This window comes from Cavia porcellus, unplaced genomic scaffold, assembly GCF_034190915.1.
Source record: "Cavia porcellus strain 051 isolate PalLab524CR breed Dunkin Hartley unplaced genomic scaffold, mCavPor4.1 scaffold_29, whole genome shotgun sequence".
Classification (NCBI taxonomy): Eukaryota; Metazoa; Chordata; class Mammalia; order Rodentia; family Caviidae; genus Cavia; species Cavia porcellus.
The window spans coordinates 11,823,631-11,851,053 of NW_026947512.1; the positions used below are offsets into that span (position 1 = coordinate 11,823,631).

The following is a 27,423-nucleotide window of genomic DNA, read 5'->3' on the forward strand; positions in this document are numbered from 1 at the left end:
AGAAAGCCGGATTGCCGCAGTCGCGGGGTGTTTTTTTTGGTTTTCTCTCTCCGCGTTCTCAGAATAAAGGCCTCTTTTGTTTTATACTTTTCATCTTTTGGATATAATCTTATCAATTATAGCTTTTATTTGTATCAATACAATTTATAAGAAAATCACAACCGTCAGTTCATTTTATGCATTTGGTCAGTTAATATTTTCAATTACTGAGCTGGGCATATCACATGCCTATAATCCCAGCAGTCCAAAGCCTGAGGCAGGAGGATCACTATGAGCTTGAGGCCAACCTGGGTTAATTAGTAAGTTCAAGGCCAGTTTGAACTGTACAGTTATAGCTCATCTTAAAAAAAAAATGTATTTTTTAATTACAGTTGAAAAAAATATTATTCGGGATTAATGACTACCCTCACAAATTGAAATATATTCCTGTTAGAGACCACTATGAAGCAGCTCTGAGCAGAATTTAAAATTAACTAACTGGCTTTCTAGGTTGATCTGAGTGTGTCCTAGGCCTCGGCCCTTTGCCTGGCAACAGGAGCTTATTCATAGTAAGTGAACCTCTATGAATCGCTGGTCCTCGCTGAGGTCTGTAATGGTCTGAGGCCAGAGATACCTCAAAGGGCAAGATAAGGCCACAGCTGAAGACACCCTGGCTCTAACACTAATTAAGTAGAGACTGCAGCTGCAGGAATCTCACTTGTGCAGTCACACTCCTACCATAAATGTCATCCTGGAGATAAGATGGTTCTCCTAAATGGGCATAATTTACTGCTTGAAGTCTTCGAAGTGATTCCCCATTAACTGTGCTTTCCTCAGTTTCCTTGCCCTTTGTTTTGGACCTAATAAATATGGGTGGTCCAGGGAACTCTTTGTTTTAGCCCTCAGCTCTAAAACTCAGCTGGAGCCCTAAAATCATACCACTTGTCTCATTTTATTTAAGCCTTTGCTGTACACTCCTTTGGGAGATTGGGGATCTAGGTCAGGACCTGATATATTCCAAATACTTATAGGACTTCTGCTGGTGGTAAGGTTTTTTTTTTTATCAATACCGGGGATCGAACTCACGACTGCCTGCTTGCAAGGCAGGTGCTTATGCCGCTGAGCTAAATCCCCAGCCCTAAGGGTTTTGTTTCCATGTGCTTTGTGGCACTGGGGATTGAGTCCAGGGTCACGTGCATGCCATGCTAGTTAAGTGCTACACTGAGCTGCAGCCCAGTCTCTTCTGAATTCTTTAACCCCACCGACTGTTCCAGCAGGCTTATTACGCCACCCACTTTACAAATAAGAGGTAGCAACCGCTGTTGATGTGTAATACCATGCATATCCATGCCAGTCCTCATTTTCTACACATATCCTCACTTATATCCAGTCATTTTTTTTTTTTTTTTTCTTTTGAGATGTAAGTTGCCCAGGTGGGCTTGAACTTGCGATCCTCCTGGCTCAACCTCCTGGGTAGTTCTGGCTACAGGCTTGTTTCCTCTTCAACTATATAATACAGATATCCTTGTATCTATTTATATATGGATAATGTTGAGTCTATGTAATGCTTTGTGTGCATATGTTGCTGGGGATGGAACCTAGGGGCCTTTCATGGCAGGCAAGTGATGGACCACTGAACTAACACTCCCAACCCCCATTCAGTTTTTCAAAGCATTTTCATTCACATTATTTTGGCCATGTATCTCCTAATTCTGGCAAGAGCTCTATGAGGTGGCCAGAGAAAGTACTGTTTATATTTTACGTAAGTAGAAGGCAGACTCAGTGAAGTTGGTGTGGAAGTGAAACACTGAATAAGATTTTGTGACTTATTTCTGTGATGGTTTATTATCCTTAGTACATTGTTCTGAGAGTTGAAATATCCCCATAAAGCCTAATTTATCAATCTCTTTAAGCTAGATGAACAGCAACCTTCCCTCCATCACCTCTACAGCAGCAAGCACTTTCTTTTATGATTGGATTTTCTCTGTCTTATGTGAATAATCTTGGTGTGGAAGACTTGATTAGAAAATATGAAGCCACTATATTACTCTAGTAAAGAGCTATCTTTTATAATCTCCAGGTAAAAAGGAACTTCAGTAAACACACTAATTCATAAATGCCCTAATAGTACATGTTACCAAATCAAAATCAGGTATCCGCTGATCCTTACTGTGAGAAATCTTGCTGGATTACTTCCACCTAAATACATGATTGTCAGACTGACGGCAGATCTGGAGCTGATTTTAGCACTGGCAAAGTGAAGAGGATGAAACTCAAAAGCTCAACTTTCTGGATGATATGAATGATTCAAAGAACTCTTTTCTGCTTCTGAGTCTGTTGGCCAGGAGACTTGGATATGATAGGGCTTCAGTTCCTCAGCAGGGACAGAATCTGGGGCATTGCTCATAAGATCGTGTCCTCGGAAGGATTTTGGGAAGGCGATGACATCTCTGATACTTGAAGCTCCAGTGACAAGGCACATCAGTCTGTCTAACCCTGTGAGTAAAACGTAAAAGGTCAACGATGAGAAATGTATTGCAGTTGCCAGGCATGGTGGTGAACACCTGTGATCCCATCACTTGGGAGGCTGAGGCGGGAGGACTATTGCAAGTACAAGACCAGCCTGGGCTACAAAGTGAGCCAAGGCCAGCCTGAACTGTATAGCAAGACTGGTCTCAAAAAGACAAAAAGAGAAAAAGAAAGGAAAAAAAAAAAAAAAAAAAAAAAGAAAGGTGTCGCAGTCTCATGTTGGGAATGACTTCAGTTGCACACAAAATAAGTTGTAGAGAATTTTTTCCTCCCCGCTGGTACTAACGCTTAAATACAGGGCCTCCTGCATGTTAGGCAAGTGTTCTTCCAGTGAGCTACCTCTCCAGGCCTATAGAGAACTTCCAAATAAAAATGTTTTACAAGTTGTCACCAACCATGGTTTCCCATCTTTTTAGAGAACTTTCGCTTGTTTAAAAGGTTTTTTTCTATCTCATTCTAGTGCTCAAGACTAAGTTTTTTGGTTTGTTTTCTTTTGAGACAGGTCTTGCTATATAGTTCAGACTGGCTGTAAATTCACTATGGAGCCCAGGCCGGCCTTGAACTCGCCGGGATCCTTTTGTCTCAGCCTCCCAGGTGCTGGAATCACAGGTGTTCACCATCACACCCAGCTCAGTTTTTTTGTTTTTGTTTCTTGAGACATGGTCTCATTTTGTAATGCTGGGTGGCCTCCTCAAACTTGTGGCAATCCTCCTGCTTCTGCCACCTGAGTGCTGTGATTACAGGCATATGCCACCATGCCCAGCTTTCAGTTAATATTTTAATAAAATATATTTAAAAAATATATTACTGAGTTCCTGAGTTCAATCCCCAGTATCAATAAAGATATAGTTTATCACTGAAATTAAAGTAAAACTTGAATTCCCATAGAACTTAAGGTTTAAATTCCCCATTTTCATTATAAATAAGCTGAGAATCCAAATTTGAGAAACAAGGCTATGAAATAAAATTTAGTTTTATAGAAAGACAAACTTTACCTAAGGCAATTCCTCCATGTGGGGGTGCCCCATAATCCAAAGCCTGGAGCAGATGGGAGAGCAATGTCACATCTTCCTGAAATTCAAAAGATACCCTTTTAAATATATACTGAGGGAACTTAAAGTGCCACATATTAGATGTAAGTGCTGAGGGGAGAAGAAGTTGAGGAGAAAACTGTCTTAACACTACTTAACTAACAGCAATAACTCACTGGGAAAGTGTAAAAACATTAAGGTTTACAGTTTACAAAAGTCACAGATGCTCACAAAGTGCCAGGCGCCCAGGAAATGCAGCTCTTACTGCACTGAAAATGCTAACAGAGTGGGAGGTGCGGGCTCACAAGGGAGGGTAAGAAATAGGGACAGTCCTGTGTCCTGTCTCAGGGACTGAGGGAAAAGAACTACAGTGTCACATGTGGCCAGGAGGAAGACAACCTGGGGCCAGGAACAGGGCCCTGGGGTGGGTGACCAGGGGAGCAGTTTCTGGGGGCAGTGCACGCAGAAACGTGGAAGCTATCTGGAAACAGTTCTCCATCAGACTGCGGAGCAGCATCGTGGGTGAGCATCCAAGGCGCCAAAGCCTCCCAATGTGCAGCTTTTTATTTAGTTGGTCTGATATGGGGCCAAGTCATCGGTTTTCCTTTGTTTTTTTACTGCTTTCTATTCTGATAATTCTGTTCTGATGTGCTGGGAACTCCTGATGCACAAGGAAGAAGCAATAGTGTATTTTTACTTTTCTGAAAACCTGAGCAAAGCAAAGACTCTGCAAGGTAGGCCGAACTGATTTCGGGAAGCTCTGCCCCACACAAGAAAGACTGCAGGCTTCATGATGCTTTCAAAGCTAGCGGGACCTGCAGGGAGTTCTTCAGTCCTGCCCTCACAGGTGAGGTCATCTGTCCTACCAGACCCATTTAGTTAATCCCCAAAAATGTGGTTTAGGACCAGATCTGGACTTCTTTTACTAACGAACTGCAAATCCTGAGGTTTGCATCTGTATAGAAAGTCCTAAGTACCCCACTCCCTGCCACAAAGATATAACCCCACTAAAAGTACATTAAGTGATACTAAAAATCCTTTAAACCTCTCTCTCTCTCTCTCTCTCTCTCTCTCTCTCTCTCTCTCTCTCTGTCACACATATATCTATCAACGCAGATGAGGATGGTGGGCTCAGGAGCACCCTTCAGTTCCCAGCTTTGTTTTCTTTTTGTGTTGTGTGCTACATAATCTGCCTCAGTTTCTCATGTTTAAAACAAGTGAAATAAGGTTATCTCATAAGATTAAATGCATCAATGCTTTCATGGTATGTAAACAGCTATCAATAGCACTTTTCCAAGGCCTATATGAAAGTAGAGATAAGCTGACACTATTTTGTACTTAGCAAATCCTCCATTCAGAATAAATGTTTAAAGAAGGACCAATATTTGGATAAAGCAGTGAGGCTAGTGAGAGTCAATGAGCCTTACCTTCAGTAATGTTGACAGGATGTAACGCTGAAGCTCTGCGTCATGAATTCGAATAGAACCACCTCCTATCTCATTACCATTTAAAACCAAGTCGTAGTGCTGGCTACGAACCTAGAAGAGGCGCAGTCTTTGTTAGTGGAGATTTCTGCCTTCTAATTCTGCAGGTTGAAAATACTGCAGCTACTTAAGGGATAAAATATTAACAGCTGGCTCACAGTGTCTTCTGAAGTTTTCAGAGCTGGATCCTATCTAGAAACTGTGCACTCTGGAGTTCTTGGTCTTTACTGACATATTCTCTTTTGGTCTGGACATAGAGAGAGGGTACCTTTTCCGGCGCAGTGTAAAGGAGGTGACGGTCACTGGGGTGAGGAGCAGTGAATGGGTGGTGGGCTGATTCCAGCTCACTGGGGTTGTCCTCCTTGGGAAGGAACAGTGGGAAATCCACCACCCAGAGGAAGGAGAATCGGGTGGGGTCTCGAAGTACCACTCCTCTCCCTTCCAGAAGGTCAGCACATTCTAGCCGTAATTTCCCCAACAAAGAGCACTGTGAATAAAATACAAGCATTGAGTGAGCTGCTTGACAAAGTAGCAGAATTCTGAATAGACCACTCTCTAGTAAAAGATTTGCTGGCTCACAGATAAGCTGCGATTTCTCTCTCAGGAGACAGATGTGAGGACGATCTGACTGCACGGTACATGAGCGTGACTGTGAAATGCAGCTGTGGGTGAGCACCTGGTAACACAGTGATCAAGAACACGGGGACCAGGGCTGGGGATTTAGCTCAGCAGCATAAGCACTTGCCTTGCAAGCAGGAGGTCGTGAGTTCGATCCCTGGTACCGATGAAAAAGACAAAAAAACAAAAACAAAAAACAAAAAACACGGGGACCCCAGCACTTGGGAGACTGAGGCAGAATCTTGAGTTCGAGGCCAGCTGGGGCTACACAGATGAGCCAGATACGCAAAGGACATGCATACACCGTCACCTTGTGACCTAGTTTATCTTACACTTAAATGTCTGCATATGGCACTTTTACTGTGACATTTTCAGAATGTTAATATTGTTCCCAATAAGTTTGGCTTTTAGCCTGCTTTCTTTCAAAGAAGGTCCAGGAGGAACCAGGGCAATACTTCCTGAGAAAGGAACAGCAGGACATTTGATTCATACCAAGAGATTGTTTAATAACTAGCTTAATTTACAGCAAAATATTGTGTAAAATCCTAACTTCTATTTTAAGAAATGCAAAGATAATATCTTTCTTCACTCTAAACTGTAGGGGAAGGGAAAGACAGTAGCTTACTTTTAGCTTTGAAGCTGAACTCTGAAACTTCCTTTGGAAGAAACATAGTAAAGTATAAACATATAGAAGAATGAATTTGATAAAGTGCTAATTAGATACCATAACTTTATTTACTTTTAAAAGATTAATATTATTATTTGGCCTTTTAAGGCATGGTCTTGCTATGTAGTTCAGGCTGACTTTGAATTCACTTATGAAGCCCAGCCTGGCCTCAAACTCAAGGTGATCCTCCTGCCTCAGCCTCCTGAGTGCTGGGATTAAAGACATATACTACCAGATCCAGCAATGCCATGACTTTAAAAACATGGGTATATACAATGAAGGACTGAATTTATATTCTTCCATAATCTGAAGAATGGTGCTGTAGCCCATGGGTGGTGGCACTCACCATTTACAGCTACTGCTCTCAAGAACAAAGGGTCCTCCCTCTGCCATGTTGTTCCAAGGGTATCTATCAGCCCTGCAGCTTTCCAGCAGTCTGCACTGACCCTTCATATCCATAGGAATTCATTATGTACAAAAGTTTATAACTATTGAATTTCTTCACTTGTTAAACCTTGAAAATACTTTTGATGGTTATATAAGTAATACCATTAACCTTTGATCAGAGTCAGCTCTACTCTGTGTAATGCCAATGGAGGCTGGAAGCTGGTAAAAAAAAAAGTTTCCAGTTGATTTACTTTTCAAAGGCAGGCACAGCATTGGTAAAGTTCTACTAAGTCTATGTATCATAACAGACATACAAGTTAGGCAAAAGAGATGGTGCTATCCTACCTTAGAGTATGGACCAAGGTTAGTCACCTGACTTCTGCACCTCGGTTTCCCCATCATTACACTGAAGTTATCTCCATGCTCCCTTGCAGTGCTCAAGCTCTCATTGTATATATGATTTCAGTTTAAAATTATTATAGAATGTTCCACTTCAAGGGTTGCTTTACAATATACCCTAAATAAACCAGGTATGGAAGCATATACCTATAATTCCAGCACTTGGGAGGTTGAAGCAGGAGGATTTTGAAGTTCAAGGCCAGTCTGGGTTACACTGTCAGTTCAATGTCAGCCTGAACTACACAGCAAGACCTTGTCTCAGAAAGCCCAACCAACCAACCAACCAACCAACCAAAGTAACTAACAAAAACATACCCTAAATAATGTCATCTCGGGATGGGGATTTAGTTCAGTGGCATAAGTGCCTGTCTTACAAGCGCAGTCATGAGTTTGACCTCTGGTACCAAAAAAAAAAAAAACTCATCTCTCTCTACAATTTTCATGAGACAGTTAATGAACTATAAAGGAATGCCATTTAATGTATTATAAAGGACCAATGACAATTAGGTATCCATTTATCTCAAAAATCTTATCAAATCATTTTTTCCAGATAATAAAAAAATTCCTGCCAGGCATGGTAGCACATGCTTGTTATCCCAGCACTCAGGAGGCTGAGGCAAGAGGATTGTTGCAAGTTCGAGACCAGCCTGGGCTACAAAGAGAGCTCAAGACCAGCCTGAACTGCATAGGGAGACCCTGTCTCAAAAGCAACCCCACTCAAAAATATCCCTATAGAATTATTCCCTTCATTTAACTTTCAAAGCAGACAAAAAGATAGTAGCTACTATTAGTGGTAAACATTTAAGGTGTCAAATTATGAGGAAAGATAAGAAAGCAAGTAAGAAAAAATTCTGGAGGACTGTGTCCTTTTGAGTGTAGGAAGGAATTTTCAATCTGGTAAGCTCATGTAGGGCATGCTAAGATTTTGTTTTCCCCATTTCAATACATATTAGTATTAATTTGTTACAAGTATCTTTTTTTCTTAGTAATATTGGAAATTGAAAGGCCTCTGCATTAAGCTAAATCCCCAACTTTTTTTTTTTTGGGTACCAGGGATCAAACTCATGACCCCTTGCTTACCAGGCAGGCACTTGTACCACTAAACTAAATCCCCAGCCCCTTAAATCCCTCTTTTTTTTTTTTGTACTGTGGATTGAACTCATGACCTTGTGCTTGTCAGGCACTTGCTTACACCACTGAGCTAAATCCCTGGCTTAAACCTCTAACTCTTTATATTTTTTCCTACTTTTTTTTTTTTTGAGACAAGGTTTTGCTATGCAGTTCAGGCTGACCTTGAAGCCACTTTGTAGCCCAGACTGGCCTTGAACTTGTGGCGCTTCTCCTACCTCCCGAGTGCTGAGATTATAGGATTGTCCCACCAACCCCAGCTTATATTTTTTAAGTCCAGGGTCAGGACGCTGGGCTTGAATTTGTGATCTTCCTGTCTCAGCCTCCCAGAGTGCTGGGATTACAGGTGTGTGGCACTGTACCCAGCTTTTTTCCTTTTTCATACATTTATAAATCAGTAAGTTATTTAAGCAGATGGATTTTTGATATATGGCCTGAAAATTCCCTATTGTTTCCTATCTATTCCCTAGTTGCACAGAGAAAGATTCCCAGTAGCTTTTCAGGCATGAATTTGCCTCAGTTCCTATTACACAAACGTGACTGCTGTTTGGTTCTTCATCGCACAGCGCTGTAGCTCTGTAGGATATACTGCTTGGTATCTGATGCATCACTGCCACTACTATCATTAGTATCATTGTGGAGTGGGTTATACTTTTTTATTTTCGTGAAGGAATCCACTTCTATGTCATAAAACTGGAGCTATCACTGTCACAGAGCCTGCCCTCAGATAAAATCCTTACACTTACGAGGCCTCCATCCCTGCCCTTCTATGCCTGACAAATGCCAAAACCAATTATGTAGGAAGGTTTTTCAGAGAAGACGATGACTCTGTCTTCCCAGAAGGAAAAAGCTCCATTTGCTTTATGAGGCAGATAGCAGCCCCAAACCACAGATGGCAGGGGCCTGCGCAGGCCTCAGCAAGACGGCAGTTTCTGGACAGCATGTTACAAAGTCCTGAAAGGTATTTCTGCAGCAACTTCTGCAAAGCAATGTCACTTTATGAAATCAGCAGTCCACTGAAAATACTGCGTATGCACAGGAGAAGAAAGGCAGCCTTCAGCCCCCACCACGCGGACCCTTGGGTCATTGTCCTTACTGTTTTCCCGTGCTCGCCAGCAGTCAGGAAGACCACATCGTCCTCCTGGGCCTCCATTATCCGGGTTAATTCCAATCTCTGCTCCTCCACTAGAAGCCTGGCAGCTCGAGAATTCCAGTTACTGTTGGCTTTCAAAAATATAGGTAAGACTTCCTACAAGAAAGAAAAGACTTCTTCATACTTTTTAAAAAGTGCATTTATTTTCTCATAGTGCACACATTTCTTGTGTCTGGTAGAAGTTACATAAGATCATTTCTGCTCCCTCCCTGAACTCCTTCAAAGTGATATGAAGGCAATGAAGGAAATAATTTTGCCACAATGAAGAAAATCAACAGAGAACAGGGTTGGAAATAATAAATTTTAAAAATGGGCTACAGATGCAGCCCAGTGTCAGTAGCTGACTGTCATGGGTTTAATCCCCAGTACAGGGGAAAAACAAACTAACAAACAAACTGGGAAACACAAACCTGCCAATTTTTATTTTCATTAAGGAAAGAAATGTAAAATATCTTCTACTATTACCATAATTTCATAAAGAAATACTATTTCCATAGGAAAAAAGAGAAAAGATAGCTCTTTCACTTTTTCTTTTCGAGACAGGCTTGCTATGTAGTTTAGGTTAGTCTTAAACTTGTTTTGAGCCGCCTGCCTTAGCCTCACAAGTGCAGCTCTTTTACTTGATAAAAAGCTTTTCACACTGCCTTATTTTTCTCATTTGCTTTGACCTACTTTGGGAACTACTGTCATAATCTTTCTTATTGAATAATCTCTTTATAATTCTCTGAGTTTGAGGTTTGGGATAGAGTGGTGGTAGAGGTGAGTTGTCCATTTTCAAAGTTGACTGTAATGTTTGTTTTTAAGTGTATATAACATTATCCTTTTCTTACAAGTCATTATAACATAAACCTTTTTTCTACATTAATATTTTTAGGAAACAACTTTAAAAGGAACTCTAATATCAATTTCTTTGATTATACAATTACATTTAATCTCTCCTATATGGTTTCATTCTATTCCTGTTATGAATGATACCACGATGAGCATAAAGTTTCCTTAAATCTAGGATCCTTTCCTTAAGTGTATCATAGAAAATTACTGACTCAAATAGCATGAGGCTTTTTAAAGTCACTGACTCTAAACTGGCCAGCAAGTGTATGCCTCTGTGATAGTGTGGGAGCTTCCCCAATCCTGCTCTGGCCAGTTTTAATTCTGCCATTCCCAAGCTGAGAACATAAAATGTGCCTGTCAATGGTGTACTCATAATTTTAAAAAGGGCACAGAAAACGATAAACATTAGGCTCGGATTCACACCTGTCATGCTGTTGTTAAACCTGCAGCATGTGGGGGTCTATTTATTTTCCTAACTGGACTAAATACCTTGGTTTACTTTAAAAATCTAGGGTTGAACTTTCATATTCTAATAATGGAGCATTCATCTAATCTGAAATCTTAGAAAAATACTGTACCAGGGGGCAAGATTAACTTTCAAAATTAACAGAAGAAAAACAAAAGAGTGATCTCAAGACCTTCAACATTCAGAGCTTAAATAGTATATGAAGTTTTATTCAAATACTTCAAGGAAAAAGACAGACACTATGGTAACTACTATTAAGTCGGGTTATTTGGTGGTGAAGCACTAGGTTGCTGAAACAGTCATGCTTTGACCTCTATTGTTATATTGTTACGTCCCGTTTTATCTCAATCTCTCCCTTATTCATTAAAAAAAATTATTTAGTTATTTTTTATGTTTTTTTTTAATTAAGGGGAAAAATTTTAAAAATTAGCAGGATATATAATAGTAACTTTTTTTGATTTCCTATTAACTTGTTTTGACTGATTAGACTCTGTTCCATTCTGTATGATAGTATCAAGTTTGAGGGTAGGCAACTACTTTGAAGGCAATAAGATTCACTAAGATGCCCATTCTGATTTGACTATTGTCTCCTTTGGAAGTCCTGTAATCTTTACAATGCTTAAGTTTTATTGGTCTTGTTCTCTACTGTTTTGTTCAACTTTATAATATCTAATGAGATAAACAATTCTTTTTAAGGAAACAAGAGACATTGTTGATAACCATTGTTGATAACCTTGTACTCTGTTTTACATCATGTGCTATGTCTATCCTTGGTTTTGACTGACAGCTTTGTTTTGCCATATTTGACTTTATTCTCTCCCCCTCAAAAAGGTAATAAGAACTAAGGAGTAATAAAACCCAAAATGTGTAAATTTTGTTGTAAAAAAGAGAGGGGAAAAAAGTGCTCTAAAGGATACAACAGCAAGTGTGTTTAGGGGTGTTAAATAGCTGACCATATTAATGTTTTTGGTTGGATCATTGAACACAACTGTTTGCAGTCTCACTGTTTGAGTGTCTACTTTGTATGCTTTGATACTGTGACTTGAGCAACTATCTCTAAGATGATAATATGTAATCTATTAACTGGTGATTTCTTACTGTTTTGTTTTTTTTTTTTTGTAGTTCTGTATTACTTATACCCTTACACCGCTTTGTTTTTTTTTTCCTTTTAAATAAAATTAAAAAAAAAACATTAAGAGCTTAAGCAATAATTAAAAATATAGAATCCCCAAAAAGAAAAAAAAAAAAATCTCCTTACCTGATTAAAATGGTCAGTTGCACATTTTCTAATGGACTCAATCTCTTTCCTCTTTAAGTGCTTCTGATGAAAGAAAATCAGAGTAAACTCATTAACGGGATACTCAGCTTCATAAACATGTCCATGATAGCAAACGGGATACTTTGGGAGACAACTCCAGTCACTCCCCTTAAATGTAAAATGATTGCTGTAACTTTGATTATTTGGAGACTCATTTCCTTATACTGATACTACAGAGCTAGCTATGGTATTTTTTTCCTCTCTTTAGTTGGCTCTAAGCATTACAAATAAGGCTGGCCCAGGTTCTGATGTGTAATCTCGAAAGTGGACAGACAGTCTCCTGTTTCCTCCCATGGTATTCTCTTTAAAAGACATGAGGATAGCAGGATGTTAGAGACCAAGGTAAAGGGGCTATGACCCCCCAGGGCACAAAAGTTTACATATCAGAAATCAAAGCAACAGCCTCCTAAAACCACTCAGATGCTACCTTAAGTGAATTATGCAAATAGATCCTTCTGGCTTATCTTTCTCTCTGCATTTTGCAGAGATGCTTTTTTCCTTACCTGGCTAGCCAGCTCAAGTTACTCACATAATTCCTGCCATCCTCACTGTCACTCATCCCTGAGCCACTCCCCTTTCTTCAAAAGATAATAGATGGTGGGAGAGGCCTAAGATCAGGGCCTTTGTCCGCACATCCTCATGGGGACTGGACTTAGGACCCCTTGGCTGCCCTTAACCTGGAATATGTCTTGATGTCTACTCTTGCAGTGGATTACATTGGTGGTGGCAGATTGGAATTAACTTGCTGGGATTCCAATGCCTCAATGGGATTACAATTCTAACTTTTTGGATTGTGAGGAAAACTAAAAAGATTACAATACTTAGATGACTGTACACAATATTTGGGATTACAATAGGATACAAACACATTTTGAATCTTTCCATCACTATAGTGGGATTTAACAAATATATATATATTTGGTACTGGGGATTGAATTTGTGACCTTGTGCTTGCCAGGTAGGCACAAATATTTAATTTCCACTGCCAAATGACAAAATTTTTAAGCTTGTTGTAGGGTTCAATTTCCCTAATTAAGCAGGTCTCTATGGGTCTAGTTCTGTAATATGCAGGACAAATACTCAAAATGAACTTAACTGAATTTTAAACAATTTTCAGAGCTACAAAAGAATTCAGAATTTGATTATTTCAGGGTTTTTTTTTTTTTTTTTTTTTTCTGAGACTGGGTCTCTATGTAGTTCAGGTGGGCCTTGAACTAATTATATAGCATAAACTGGCCTCAAACTCATGGTGATCCTTCTGCCTCAGCTTCCTGAGTGTTGGGATTACACGTGTGTGCCACCATGCCCAGCAAATTGCCCAGCTACCACAGCATAGTTTAAAAGAGGGAATAAAATAGGAAGCCCCAGCTGTTAAGTGTAAATTTGTCTTCATAATATTTTATCATTCTCTTCTTACAATTTTAGGGACATTGTTAGACACTATATAAAACAAAAACAAAAACAGATTTTATTTAGAGAACTGTTCTTTCTCAAGCGTAAATGTGCTGTGTTGAACATAATCACTTCCACAACACACATTCTAGAAAACAAACCGAACTGTGCTTTACTTACTGCTCCTTCCTGGACACATATGGCTTTGATGGTTCCTTGGGGCTTACTAAGTGCATCCTGGAGAAATTCACTCTCTGTGTTTCTGAACACCTCACTGACATCTGTAATCTGGAAAATGGGTGACAAAAAGAGGTAACTAAATAGGAATGCATTTCTATCTCAAACCACTATATCGACAAGATTATTTTTTGTTTGTTTTTATTTTCTGAGACAGGTTTCCCATGTAGTCCAGACTGGCCTTGAACTATTATAGCTCAGGCTAGCCTCAAATTTGTGATGATCCTCCTGCCTCAGCCTCTCAAATGCTAGGATTACACGTGTGCACCACCATGCCCAGCTTTTTTGTTATACTGAGACAGGGTCTCACTGTGTGGTCCAGGATGACCTTGAATTTGCTGTGATCCTCCTGTATTAACCTCCTGAGTGCTAGGGTCACAGGTATGCACCACCATGCCTGGCAACAAGATTTTAAAGGAGGGAATATATCTTGAGAAGTTAAAATTTACAGAGGAATCCATACAGGGTTAATCTTAGGTTGAAAAGTTTTTTTCTGTACATTCATTCCTTTCTTCCTTCCTTCCTTTCTCTCTCTCTCTTTCTCTTTTGTTTTAAGTAATGGAGGTTGAACCCAGGCTTTATCACTAAGCTACATCTCCAGGCCTTTTATAATTTTATTTTCAGATGGGGTCTTTCTAAATTGCTCAGGCTGGACTTGTGATCCTTCTGCCTTAGCCTCCTGGTTAGCTGGAATTATAGGTGTGTGATGCCATCAATCCCAGTTTTTATTATCTCTACTTCATAAAAAAAGCAACTGAGGGGACAGAGAGAGAGAGAGAGAGAGAGAGAGAGAGAGAGAGAGGGATGGGAGGGGGTAATGGGAGGATGGATATAATGAAAATATGTTATATACCTGTTATATATCATGAAAATGCCATTATCAAACCCAGTAGCTTATAAAATTGATAAATACTACTAAAAGTATATATAGGAGAAAATGAGGGAACTGAGGCAGAGCAGGAAATAAGTTGCCCAATGGGACATAGCTAGGCAGAGTCAGAATCTAACCCAAGCTGCATGACTTAAGAACCACTGTTCGGAGGGCACAGTGGCCTAGCTTGTAATCACAGCACCCTGGAAGGCCAAGGCATGCGGATCGAAAGTTCTAGCCCAGCCTGGGATATTTAGCAACTTGGTGAGATCCTGTCTCAAAATAGAAAATAAAACAAGGGTTGGGGATGTAGTTTAGTGTGAAGGCCTTAAATTTAGTCTCTACTATTGTCAAGGAAAAAAAAAGTACTACTATTCCAAGTTACAAATGAGGAAACAAGGAATAGTTAGGCTAGCCTCAAACTCATGGAGGTCCTCCTGCCTTGACCTCTTGAGCGCTGGGATTACATGTGTGTACCACCAGCTTAAACTGGTATTTGTAACAGAGTACATGATTATTATTTTGTGTATATTATTATTATTATTATTTTTTTTTTTTTTTTGTCTTTTTCCTTTTTTATCGGTACCGGGGATCGAACTCATGACTGCCTGCTTTCAAGGCAGGCGCTTATGCCGCTGAGCTAAACCCCCAGCCCCTTGTGTATATTATTTTTCATTAAGTTATGAACACTGACAATTCATAGGCCATGTAGAATTCAACTTCTTTTTTTTTTTTTGAGATGGTGTCCACTCAAAATAGTCCTGAAGTTCTGGGTTTTTGACTTAGCCTCTTTAAGCTAGAATTACAAGTGCATGCTGCCAAACTGGCACAGAATTCAATTTCTTAATGTGCAGTGAAGTGCTCAGGAGGCTGAGGCAGGAGGATTGTGAGTTAGAGAATAGCACAGACTACATAACCAATTCCATGTCAGTGAGATCCTGTCTCAAAACAATTACAACAACAAAAAACAACTTACAGTGAGAACTGATTTCAGAAATGTCACCAGGATTAGACAGATCAAGAGAGATTGCTCTTTAGAAGCAAATAAGAGAACTTTGGTATCAAGCTCCACTATATATACTTGGTCTTAAATACTTACAAATTTTAATAAGCTGAATAAATGTGTTCATATGTTTGAACTTTGAAAAATTTATTTTTATATTACTTTAAAATTAAAATACTATGGTTCTTTTATTTTATTTATTACATAGCCCAGGCTGGCCTTGAACTCAATGCAATCCTCCTGCCTCAGTCTCCCAAATGCTGGGATAACAGGAGTACACCACCATGCCCGGCTAATCCTCTTTTTAAACTTAAAAAATTAAAAATACGCTGTCTTTTTTTTTTTCCTAAACAAAACCTGTGTCGGGAGCAGACATTCAATAGATCGCAGTGAGGCAGCCGCTCTGCTATCTACGAAACCCCAACCCAGAAGCAGGTCGTCTAGGAATCGTCCACAGCCACTCAGAACTCTTAATCACTTGCCTCCCAAAGACAGCAGAACCATTTGAGAACAAGGTCCTGGGAAAGTAAAACAGTACCTTCATCCCAAAACGCGTGTCAGGTTTATCAGTTCCATAGCTGGCCAACGCTTCAGCAAAAGTCATGGAAGGAAAAGGAATCACCACGGGATCTTTGTCACTGGGCCAAGAATACTGGAGCAAACCCTCGATTAAATTCCGGATCCCAGTCTGGTCTACAAAAGACATCTCTATGTCAATCTGAAACCAAAATAACATGTGGAAGCTAGCTTGAATAGTCACAATATATGCATTTCACCGATTTCAAGCTACCACAGATTCTGCAGACAAACAACATGAGGAAGGAGTATAAAAACAAGTGTTTTCCATCAGGCACTGTACTAGTGGCTTACAATACTTATTTAATTCCCACAGCAATTTCATGGTTTAAGGCTCAGAGGCTAAGTAACTTGCTCACTATCTGCAGTTAGTAAGCAGTAGAGCTATATTTGATCCCTGGCCTATCCAATTCCCAAGATAAAGATTTCTGTATTTCATCACATTGGTATCATATAGAAACCAAGTCATAATGGCTTTGATGAGGCTGAAGATTAGGTAAACAGATTCAACATCAAGAGTTACTGGCTCCTAATGCCTAACAGACGTGCTTTAAAAACTTTATCACATGACATAAAAACACTGTAGAACTCTGGCATGGATGACCACACTCCTTATATTTTTATATATGAAATAGATCATAAGTTGAATGAGTGCCTCAAAGGCAATTCAGTGGAGTTAAATATCTGATGGGTAAACTGTAATGCATAGTAAAACATATGAAATTATAGAGCTAGTCATTTTTTTTTTTTTTTATTGGCACCAGGGATTGAACTCATAACCGCCTGCTTGCAAGGCAGGCGCTTATGCCGCTGAGCTAAATCCCCAGCCCAAAAGTGCTAGTTTTGAGATTCTTGGCTGTAGAAGGCTCTGTAAGAGGCTGGGAAGGGAGAACTTAGTACCTGAGTAAACTCAGGCTGCCTGTCAGGTCTCGAACCTTCATCTCGGTAACATCGGGCAACCTGAAAATATCTGCAATTGAGAAGCAGTATTAAGTCAGTCTCAATCCCAGGAAGGCACACATATTTCCCCCCAAAAGTTTATGGCGCAGCAGGCAATCAAATAAATTTAATAATGACATCTGAAAGACATAAGAAATGTTTTAATGATTTAGTTTTTGTTTTTTTGAGGCAGTGTCTCACTGTGTTCCAGGCTGGCCTTGACCTCACTATGTAGCCCTAAGCCTTGAATCTACAATCTCCTGCGTTAGCTTCCGGAGTGCTGGGCTGGTGCGTGCCACCATCCCTGGTTAGAATCTTTATTTTTAAATAATGCTTTAATCTAATCACACACATAGCCGACCCATGAAAAACTGCTGTTCTCTATATTATTTTCAAAACATACTCTGGCACCTTGAGATGTTCCTATGTTAGACAGGTACGCTTCTCTAGAGACGCTTTATTTATTTATTTTGTTTTTGTGAGGCAGGGTCTCGCTATGCAGTTCGGACTGGCCTTGAATCCACTCTGTAACCCAGACTGGCCTCAAACTTGTAGCGATTCTCCTGCCTCAGTGTTGGGATTACAGGTGTGCATCACCATGCCTGGCCAGATACTTTTTTCCTTCAGGAAAACTGAAATATTTAATTGCTTTATGAATACATTTGAGCTGTCCTGTGCAGTGTGATTCCAACTCTCATCTTTGCTGTAGGTCTGTCTCTGAAGGTCTAGCTCAAAAAGACTGTCTACAATATTCTCTCAAACATTGTGATATTAAACAACATCTAATTTGCAAATTTTCAATGCATTTATAGTTTTATTGCACAGTTAGGTTTATTCAGTATCCTACTCTGCCTTACTAATCTCATTAACTCTTTTTTAAAAAATATCTCCTGCCACAGCCACTAGCATGAAGCTTTGACAGGGTGGCCACCCAGTAAATCTTTACTAAATGACTACAGCATGTTTTCAGAGAATAAAAAGAGATCTGACAGTTCTGTGAGTCCTTCTTCCCTTTTGCCTTTTCTTTTTCTGACAACTAACAGTATTTAAAAATAACTCACCTGTCTAAACCACCAATCATCAGAAGCTGCTTGAACTGTTGAGGACTCTGAGGGAGAGAATAAAACTTTCCAGGTTCCCTGGATGGTACTAAAAACTCTTTGGCACCCTTTTAAAGAGACAGGGGAAAAGTGACATTAATAAAAACAACAAATTTAGGCAGGTAACACATGCCTGAAATCCTAGAACCTGGGAACTGAGATAGGAGGATGGCAAGTCTGAATCCAGCCTGGGTAACTTAGTGATAGCAAGAATCTGTTTCAAAATAAAAAATAAAAATGGGCTGGGAATATAGTACAGTGCAAAGGTCCCAGGTTCAGTCCTGAGTACCACAAAACAATAACAAAAACAAACAAACAAAAATAAGGTATACTTATCTAATGGAAGGTGCTACTTCAGCTCATCAATGAAACTAAAGAGTAAAGTTCTCACAATGACACAGATGACTTCTTGATGACCTTGGAGTCTCTAAGAAGGCTTACATAGCTAAGCATCGTAGCACACGCCTGTAATCCAAGAACTCTTGGAGGCTGAGGCAGGAGAATCACAAGTTCAAGCCCAACATGGGTATCAGGGACCTGGCCTAGATCCCCAATCTACCAGGTGTACAGCGAAGACTTAAATAAATGAGGTAAGTGGCACAACTGTAGGGCTCCAGGAGGATCAAACCCTCCTGTGCCGTTTGAGACTCCGAGGACTAAGACAGGGAATGTCTCTGGGCAGCCTGTATTATTATTATTTTTTTCAAACAGTGCAGGAAACTGAACAGACCTTGAGAGTGGTTCGAGGATTTTGCCAAGTAACAAATTATGTTTAATTTAGGAGAACTATCTTAGGTTAATTTTGGAGAGGTATCTTAGGAGATCTCCATGTTGCATTTCACTGTAAGAGTGAAATGCTTATAGCTACAGTCTTTATTGGTTAACTGGAGTTGGGGCCAGGTGTCCTCAGTTGTGACCTTATACTTGCCCCTTAAGGCATCTGTTTGTTCTTAGGTCGGCCAGGCCATGCTACAGCCTTGCACGTGTGTTCAATTTCCAGTTTCAACAGTTCCCAACACATGACCAATTCAGTGACTTAGTGAGATTGTCTCAAAAGAGTTAGGAATGTGAAGGCACTGGGTTCAATCTCCAGTACCAGGGTATGTGTGTGGGGTGTACGTTAAATACTGTTTCTACATAGTGGTTATTAAACACTTGCTTGTTGAAACGAATTCCCAATTCAGTTACTAGCTGAAAAAATTTCACGCATTACTTCCTAAGTCATTCCTAGATGCATTCCTAAATTGAAGTGTAAGGTTTGTTTGTTGTGGGACCGGGAATCAAACTCAGGACCTCGTGCTTGCCAGGCAGGCACTGTACCACTGAGGTATATCCCCAGCACCCCTAAACTGTAGTTTTATAAGTCTATAGATTGAATAGACTAACAATGGTTAGAAATGCCAGGGTTTTTTCTCTTATTAATACAGTATCAATCTTCCTTTTGCCCATCTGAACCAACCACTTTCTCCAGGCTTCGTGGGGCAGTAAGAAAAAGGAACACACAGGGCAGATCAGACGTGAGAAACTCTGGGAAGTGGATAGAGCTCCTTCACATGATGAAAAGAATGAGATAGGCCACCAGTCAGTGACGCCCAGAATGGCACAGGAGGTTCTTGACACAAGCAAAGGTGAGGCTCCGGGGGCCGGGGATTTAGCTCAGTGGTATAAGGCCTGCCTGGCAAGGGCAAGGTCACGAGTTCCATTCCTGAAAGCAGAAAAAAAACCCCGAAGGCTCCTAATCGCAGCCCCAAAGCCAGCCAACCTCACCATGGCAGCCTCAGCGCCACAGAACCTGGCTGCTATGTCAATGTCTTCTGAAATGGCAGTGACACCAATCTGGAAGCTACGGCTAGTGACACGTCGTGCTGAGGCTCTCACTCATCACTGGCCAGCTCAGCAGCCAAGAGGCACTCCTGAGCGAGGTACAAGTACAGAGGGACCTGCAGGCAGCCGGTACTCTTGGGAGTTACAGGCCTGTGGCAGGGGAGTTGCTCCCAGCACAGAAAAGATGACTTACTTTTCTCTTCTTTCTTTTTGGTACTGAGGATTGAACTCAGGACCTCATGCTTGCTAGGCAGACGCTGTGCTGCTGAGCTATATCCCTGGCCCCTGACTCAAAATATTAACCCATATAACCTCATTTCTTACAAAAAGCTAATTAATATGAACATCCTGAGGTAGTAAACAAAATGAAATAAAGTGCTCACTTCAGCAGCACACATACTAAAATTAGAATGATACAGAGAAGGTTAGCATGGCCCCTATGCAGGGATGGCACACAAATAAAATGAAATAAAATTTACCAAGTAGACCAAGTGACTATAAAAGCAAAGCGGTCCAGTTTTATAACTAATAGGACATTATTAGGAGAATGATTTAAGTGATATACATACCCCTGGGGTCCTCTTAAATAATGTTGGAGTTTCTACATCCACAAACCCTAAAGGGACAAATACGAGAATTTTATACATAGAGTTTTGGAATTTGTCAATATGATGTCTATAGTGCAGTTCAACAAATCAGAGGCTCTGTTTTAATTGGGATTTTCAAATAAGCTATCAAGCCTAATGATGTGGTTTGTACAAATCCAAGGAGACAGGTAAAGTTTTCCCTAACATTTGATTCTGTTCATAAACTTGATACTTAAACTGGGAGTGGTGGCACAGGCCTGTTATCCCAGCACTTAGGAGGCAGAGGCTGGAGGATCATTGTGAGTTCGAGACCAGCTTGGGCTACAAAGTGAGCCCAAGGCCAGCCTGAACTGCACAGTAAGACTGTTTCAAAAAGACAATAAATAAATAAAGCTGACTTTTTTTTTTTTTTGTCTTTTTCACTTTTATCGGTACCAGGGATCGAACTCACGACTGCCTGCTTACAAGGCAGGCGCTTAGGCCGCTGAGCTAAATCCCCAGCCCCTAATAAAGCTGACTTTTAATGTGAAAAAATTCCAAATAGTTGATGGGTTCTGGTATGTAGACCTTTTCCAGGATTGAAAATGTTCCACTTGTATACTGACAGTAACACAAGTGAAAAACAGGAAAAAATCCAGGACAGTTCAAGAGTCTAGTTTTTTTTTTTTTGTACCGGGGATCGAACGGACGACCAAGCGCTTGCAAGGCAGGCGCTTATGCTGCTTAGCTAAATCCCCAGCCCCAAGAGCCTAGTTTAATGCATGGGCTATTTTTGAGTTTCAAGAAATGATGTGTAAGGTTAATAAAGAATTAAGGGCTGGGGGTGTGGCTCAGCAGCAGAGCACTGCCTCGACACTGCCAAAATAAACAAACCAAATGCGGTGATACTAACAGGAAACAGTGCACGAAGGTATTACCTTTAAAAGGACCTGTTTGTGACCCAATAAGGGACTATTTATTAAATTATGCTCTAGAACAAAACACTAAATTAATGTTTCTTCAAAAACTACCTTACCACACTGAGTGAATTCTCGACTCCTGGCACCATCTGGCCCAATCATGTGAAGGAACAGATATGATAAAACTCAATAAAACAGGAGAGATGCGTACAGCTCCAAAGACATCCAGGCCTCCCCTTACCATGCAGATTGCAAAGATACTCCCGCATTTTCATGACCATCTGGGACCTGAGTCGCAGGTTGTACTGCATTTGGGCGCTGCGCAAGTCCAAGTACCGATACTGCAAACGAAGAGCCTCTGTTTTCTAAACAAAGTACAAATATTTACTTTAAAATGTTTTTTGTACATTAGAAAGATGTTTTCTTTAGATACAGAATTTGAATTTTTGATAACTTTGCTTCCACCATCAAGTAGCACAGCACGCTGTCTGTATGTGTGTATCTTGCTATCTTAATTTTGGCAGCTTTGAAATTTGTTATGAGTACAGATTTTACTTTTTTTAACCATTTTTTAGTATAAAAATATCACTCTTCACTGACTGACATTTATTTACTTAACATTTATCTTTTAAGCCCATAGTCGACTTGTGAAAAACAAAAAAAGGTGAAGATTTCAAGGATCTTGTAAAGAGATATGGCAAAGTGAAAAACAGCCGAGTTTATTATCTGAACGGATTATTGACTAGTATACAAATGCAAGGGTTGAAGAGAGGGTAGTTAAGACTCTCCATCGCTGTGTGAGCAGGAATACACTGAGGAGCACTTACTTTCAAGGACATAAATCCTGCATCTCTGTGCTAACAACATTTAAGGATAGGCATAGCAGATATGAGGCCCTAGGCTTGACCGTTGGCATAACAACAACAAAAAAAGTATACAGTATGTAAGTTTGTAATTGTGACAAAGCTGAAAATCATGTGGGGTGTATGTACTCGTGCTGTCAAGCTCCATTAACTCCTTAACTTTGATAAAGAACATCCTAAATTAGCTGGGCATGGTGGCACAATCCTGTAATCCCAGCACTTAGAAAGCTGAATCAGGAGAATTGCCTCGAGCTTGTGAGTTTGAGCCTAGCCTTGGCTACATAATGAGTTCAAGGCCAGCCTGAACTACACAGTAAGATCCTGTCTCAAAAAACAAAACAGAACAAACAAACTGAATTTGTCAAGAAATTTTAGAACAGAACAATTCATGATTCTTTCATAATATGTTTAATTTTATAGATGGTAAACTTTAAAGAAAAAAATCACTGAAAATATTTCACTGCTCATCAACATTTTCTAGATATTCTATTTCATAATTACAGAGGATGGTACCTTCACAAAGTCTTTAATCTCAAAGGGCAGCTTCTTGCTGGAATTCAGAAGCTCAGCTGTTTTAACTTTTATTTCAATAGCTCCTGTTGGCATTTTCTTAGAGAGAAAGAGAGAAAGAACCACTCATTAGACATGTACACAATGCATAGCTGTAATATTTATGTAAAATGTGCAGGTACTTACAGTGTATAGTAACACTGTACACTTACAGTGTACAGTGCGTATCTGTAGCTGATCTGTTCAGATATCAAAATACTGCTGTGCATTCAAGTCCCATGCATCAGCAAATGCCTTAGCATGCACACTTATAAGGTCTGTTTATAAGGAATAGATTGAAACCTGGAGGTTCACATACAGAATTCACAGAGCCTTAGCACCTTATGTCTCACAGGTGTACAGGTTACATCAAGTGAATGTGAACGCAGACATCATAAATGCACACAGGTAAAATTTATGTAGCTTCCAAAATACCAACTGGATTTTCTTGTCCTGGAGGACGGGAAATAACTGTTCCTGAAATTTGCACCACAGATTCCAGAGGGGCTTCACATAAAATCTTCTTCACAGAGGCAGCTGACTAGAAAACAGGAGGGGAAAACAGTTTCAAAAAATAAACATAAAGAAACCACCAGTAACTGTAAATGTATAGTTTAGAAAAAAGTTAATAATCACAGCTTATTTGCCATAATGTTGGTGCTTCCCTTACTGTCTCGATGGTTAGTCTTAGAGGCAGTTAAACTCAATGGCAATGATAGAGTACGAAGTGAAAGGATGTCTCTGGGAGTAGCTAAGTTCATCTCTGGATCCACATTCTCCCCCCCCTCCCCTTTTATGGCTATTTGAGACAGGGTCTCGCTATGCAGTTCAGGCTGACCTTGAACTCATGGCAACTCTCCTGCCTCAGCCTCCTAAGTGCTGGGATTACAGATGTGTGCTACTACATCTGGCTGGATCCTTGTTCTTGAGAGCTAGTGCATTGCTTTTCTAGCTGGGTGCCATAATACATGCCTATGATCCAGGTCACCTGGAAAGCTGAGTCAGGAAGGGCAACACATTGAGACCTTGTCTTAAAAAAAACCTCTGGGTACGTGGAGGACGCAGCTGAGTGGTAAGATGCTATTGTAGCATATACTAAGCCCTGAGTTCAATCCTCAGTGCCACTAAAATGACGACAAACTAAAATTTTAGGTAGTTTTTAATTTACATCTCTTTATGTATGAGTGAGGCTGGGTATACTTTCATGTATCTACAAGCCATCTCTCTATATTTTTTGTAAATTTTATGTTCATATTCTGGCTTTTTAATTCTGAGTCTTTAGTTTGGTGTGTGTATGGTGCTGGGAACTGAGTTTGGGGCCTTGCATATGTTAGGCAAGCAGGTGCTCTACTCTGGGCCACATCCCCAGCAAGTTTGCCATGTTTTAAATATTGCTTATAGCACTTATGAGTTTTATTTTTTGTTTTGTGTTTTTGAGTGCCAGAGATCAATCCCAGGTCCTTGTACATGCAACCTTTCACTGAGCTACATCTGCAGCCTACAGTTTTCGTTAATGAGAAACCTCTAAATTTAAGACTGCAAGCACACTTACCAAACTACTTCTCTTACCCAGCCATAGCATGAAAGCAGCTTTTAGGTAACAACAGGGAACTATTACCTCATCCTGAGGAATGATAACTTGAACAAGTCCATGGCAATCTCTCAGGACTAAGAAGACGTTCTGCCTGATTAATAAAGAAAGAATGAACATTTTAGGATAAAATTTTGACTCCAAAATTTAAGCAGACAAAACTAGTAAGTAACAAACACAAACCTCTTCTTTGCAATTTCTCAATTTTTCCTGCAAATAATGATGCACTTTCATTAATGCCATGCATACAACTGTTATCTATGCTGCTTATTAATGAAAGAGAAATTACTTTTCAATTTTTTATTGGTTTTTATATGGCTTACGAATCTGCAGATGGCTTAGTAATGAAAAAGCAGATTTAAAATTTTTGAAAACAATTTTCACTGGGCATGGTGGTCCACGTGTAACAAAAACTGAAACAGATATACAATATTTTCATTGGCTGAAGTCCTCGTAAAAATTTTTATTAATTTTGGAAACTTTTGCAAAATCCAAAGGTAATATTTTAGGATATCAGAGACATCTGATTGCTGAGTGCAGTGATACAGGGTTGTAATTCCAGCTATTCAGGAGGTTGAGGCACGTGGATAGCAAGTTTTGGTCCAGCCTAGGCAATTTAGGGAAAAGATCCTGTTTCAAAATAAAATTTTAAAAAGGGCTGGAGATGTAGCTCAGTAGTAGAGTTCTTGCCTAACATGTGCAAGATTTGGGGTTCAATCTCCAGAACTATAAAACAAAACCAAAAAGAAACATCTGTTTGGTAACTTTTGAAATATAGAGACAGAAAGAAGGTCTTTTTCTTTTTTCAAAAAAAGTTATAACCCAAAATTTGCTGGAAGAGTTCCAACTATGAATTTAATGACTCTATAATTACATTTTAGCATTTGACCTACATTTCTCACACTGTCTTTAATGTCAGAAAAAAAATACAGAAAGAGGCTTATGTGATGAAGTCACCAAATTTACAGGGTAAATATCTACCTACTTGGGACATACACTTTAGAAAGGTCACACAACCCGTACATTTTGGATCTCTTCAATGTGAATGTAGTATTCATATATATTCTGGAATACAGACATAACAAAAAGATGAGGTCTGGCTTTCGGAGATCACTATTCATGCTTTTTAAGCTCTCCTCTACTTAAGTTTAGAATAAAAAGGCTCTCTGCATCTATGCTATTGGAGCTCTCTACATTAGGTTTGCAGGGTGTTGGCCCAAATCCAGTTACTAGTCAAAGAAAACTTTTCAAACTCAGTAAACCAAAGGTCAGTTACTCCAATGGTGGATCAATCTCCATTATTACATCTTTTCACAGAAAATGTTACTGGTACTTATACTATTTACATCTTTCCAAACAGTAACAGAACTGCAAATTTGGTAAATTCTGTGTCTCAATAGAGTTGCAAGCCTCCCCCCTCCCCTTTTTTTTTTGTACCTGAGATCGAACTCACCACCTTGTGCTTGGCAGGCAGCTTCTTACTCTATTAACAGCTTAAAAGTTAACAATGGGTTAGAACAGCTTTGAGGAAACCATCACCGGGCATTCTTAAACTGTGTGCCTCAGTTTACCTTCGGTACTGAATCCATCCACACAAGGTGACTTCTTGGCCTAAGTGAGAAGGTCGCAACTCTCCACATGTGTTGGTCCGGGCAACAAAGCTACTGAATTCTTAAAAAATAAAAGAAAAAAGATTTAAAAGGCAAGATTACATTTCTTGCAGATTAAAGCTTCTCACATCATGGTATCTTAGTTGCTTTAGGTCAGTGGATCAAATTTATAAGTCACAGTATGTAATTTGATTTGTCCCTTAATAAAATTCATCTACAGATGTGTCAAAGGCAAGTGAATTTAAAATTTCGCCTTGCTTTAAGGAAATTAAAATTGTTTGGATCATTACACTTGCACTGACCTTTTCCTAGTCACCCAATTCTAAGTATTATACATTTTTTTGTCAAATGAAACATGATCTTAGGAATTAGAGAAATAACTGTTTTACTTTAGTACAAATCTAGTGGGCCAAAACATCCAGTGTGTAACAGTTACTTGTACACTGGACAATTATGAAAGTGTGAAAAGAATTTTTAGGCTATTAGTAGTATCAATTACGTACAGAATATCCCATATGGTTACCTTTTAAAAACTCAAGGAAGAAACTGCATGTAAGGAAAGAATGATCTCTTCTATGCCTAAGACTATCGCGTTAAGACCGGGGCTAGGGGGAACTGTAGCGAACAGGTGGAAGCTCTTCGCTGTTTTCACCTGGAATTTTCCTCTGTGACCTCAGCACCAGATTTCTGGAGAGAGAAACCCAGATGGGCTGGGTGGTCCTTCCGATGGGTCTGGATAAACTCTTGCACAGCTGACTTAACCAAGAAGAGAAGTGCATATTGAATACCAGGACGACGAGATACAAACGCGAATCTGTTGCTGCTGGTGTTGGGACAGTGATCAAAGCTCTGATTCGGAAATACACAGAAACTCCTTAAAATTCCACGTCCATCTCTCTACTGCAATACTTAAGTTCTTTTCCGCAAAACGTGAGTACTCGAATGTACAAACGACCAGTCTTCGAGATCTTCTAGCCCCTTCAAAACATCAGTTCCCACTTCTATTAAACAAGACTGCAGCAAAAGTGACAAGCGAATGGCCCCACACAGCAGTGCCAGGCGAGAGCCCAAGATTACGGAGACTCGGCAGGGACTGTCCACCCGCGCATGCCCTTCCCTTCTTTCCTCGTTTTCTCGAAGACTGCAGGCAGAACCGGAAAAGAGAGTCTCGCGTTTCAAATCTTCTAGACCGAACAGCCAAAGTGAGGCTTTCTGAAAGAACGAAGCAAACAAATCCAATACACTATCGGGCCCGAACCCATTTGCTGATAGCGTCCTACTACCCGCTCTTCTTGAGGCCCTAAGATTATGCTAAAGGTAATCGACCAATCAAATGGGATATGCTGCCGCCATGCTTACTAAGGGCGGAAATTTGAGGAACAGCTTCGCACC

General features: G+C 40.0%; 1 protein-coding gene and 1 non-coding gene across 2 annotated transcripts; one reads left to right on the forward strand and one right to left on the reverse strand.

Annotated features, from left to right (window-relative positions):
- Positions 1–1,796: 1,796 nt before the first annotated feature.
- Dars2 (aspartyl-tRNA synthetase 2, mitochondrial) lies at positions 1,797–27,381 on the reverse strand. The gene is made up of 17 exons (XM_003474642.5): positions 26,684–27,381; positions 25,993–26,092; positions 24,449–24,515; positions 23,270–23,371; positions 22,795–22,890; positions 21,660–21,783; positions 20,502–20,548; positions 18,070–18,176; positions 16,970–17,039; positions 16,032–16,211; positions 13,563–13,670; positions 11,931–11,993; positions 9,319–9,471; positions 5,292–5,510; positions 4,967–5,077; positions 3,504–3,579; positions 1,797–2,475 (listed from the first exon to the last, which is right to left on the reverse strand). The coding sequence occupies exons 1-17, from the start codon at positions 26,808–26,810 to the stop codon at positions 2,261–2,263; spliced, it is 1,965 nt and encodes a 654-aa protein (XP_003474690.1). The 5' UTR covers positions 26,811–27,381; the 3' UTR covers positions 1,797–2,260.
- On the forward strand, positions 20,308–20,410 carry LOC111758347 (U6 spliceosomal RNA). The gene has a single exon (XR_002792536.1). It is a non-coding gene; the product is annotated as a U6 spliceosomal RNA (small nuclear RNA).
- Positions 27,382–27,423: the final 42 nt, after the last annotated feature.

Excerpts from the sequence above, each read along its gene's own strand:
- Dars2 (XM_003474642.5), bottom strand. The coding sequence starts at position 26,810 with ATGCACTTCTCTTCTTGGTTAAGTCAGCTGTGCAAGAGTTTATCCAGA. Across the intron at positions 11,994-13,562 it reads TATGTGTCCAGGAAGGAGCA|AAGCACTTAAAGAGGAAAGA; the intron begins GTAAGTAAAGCA and ends TTCTTTCATCAG. Across the intron at positions 5,078-5,291 it reads TTTACACTGCGCCGGAAAAG|GTTCGTAGCCAGCACTACGA; the intron begins GTACCCTCTCTC and ends CGCCTCTTCTAG.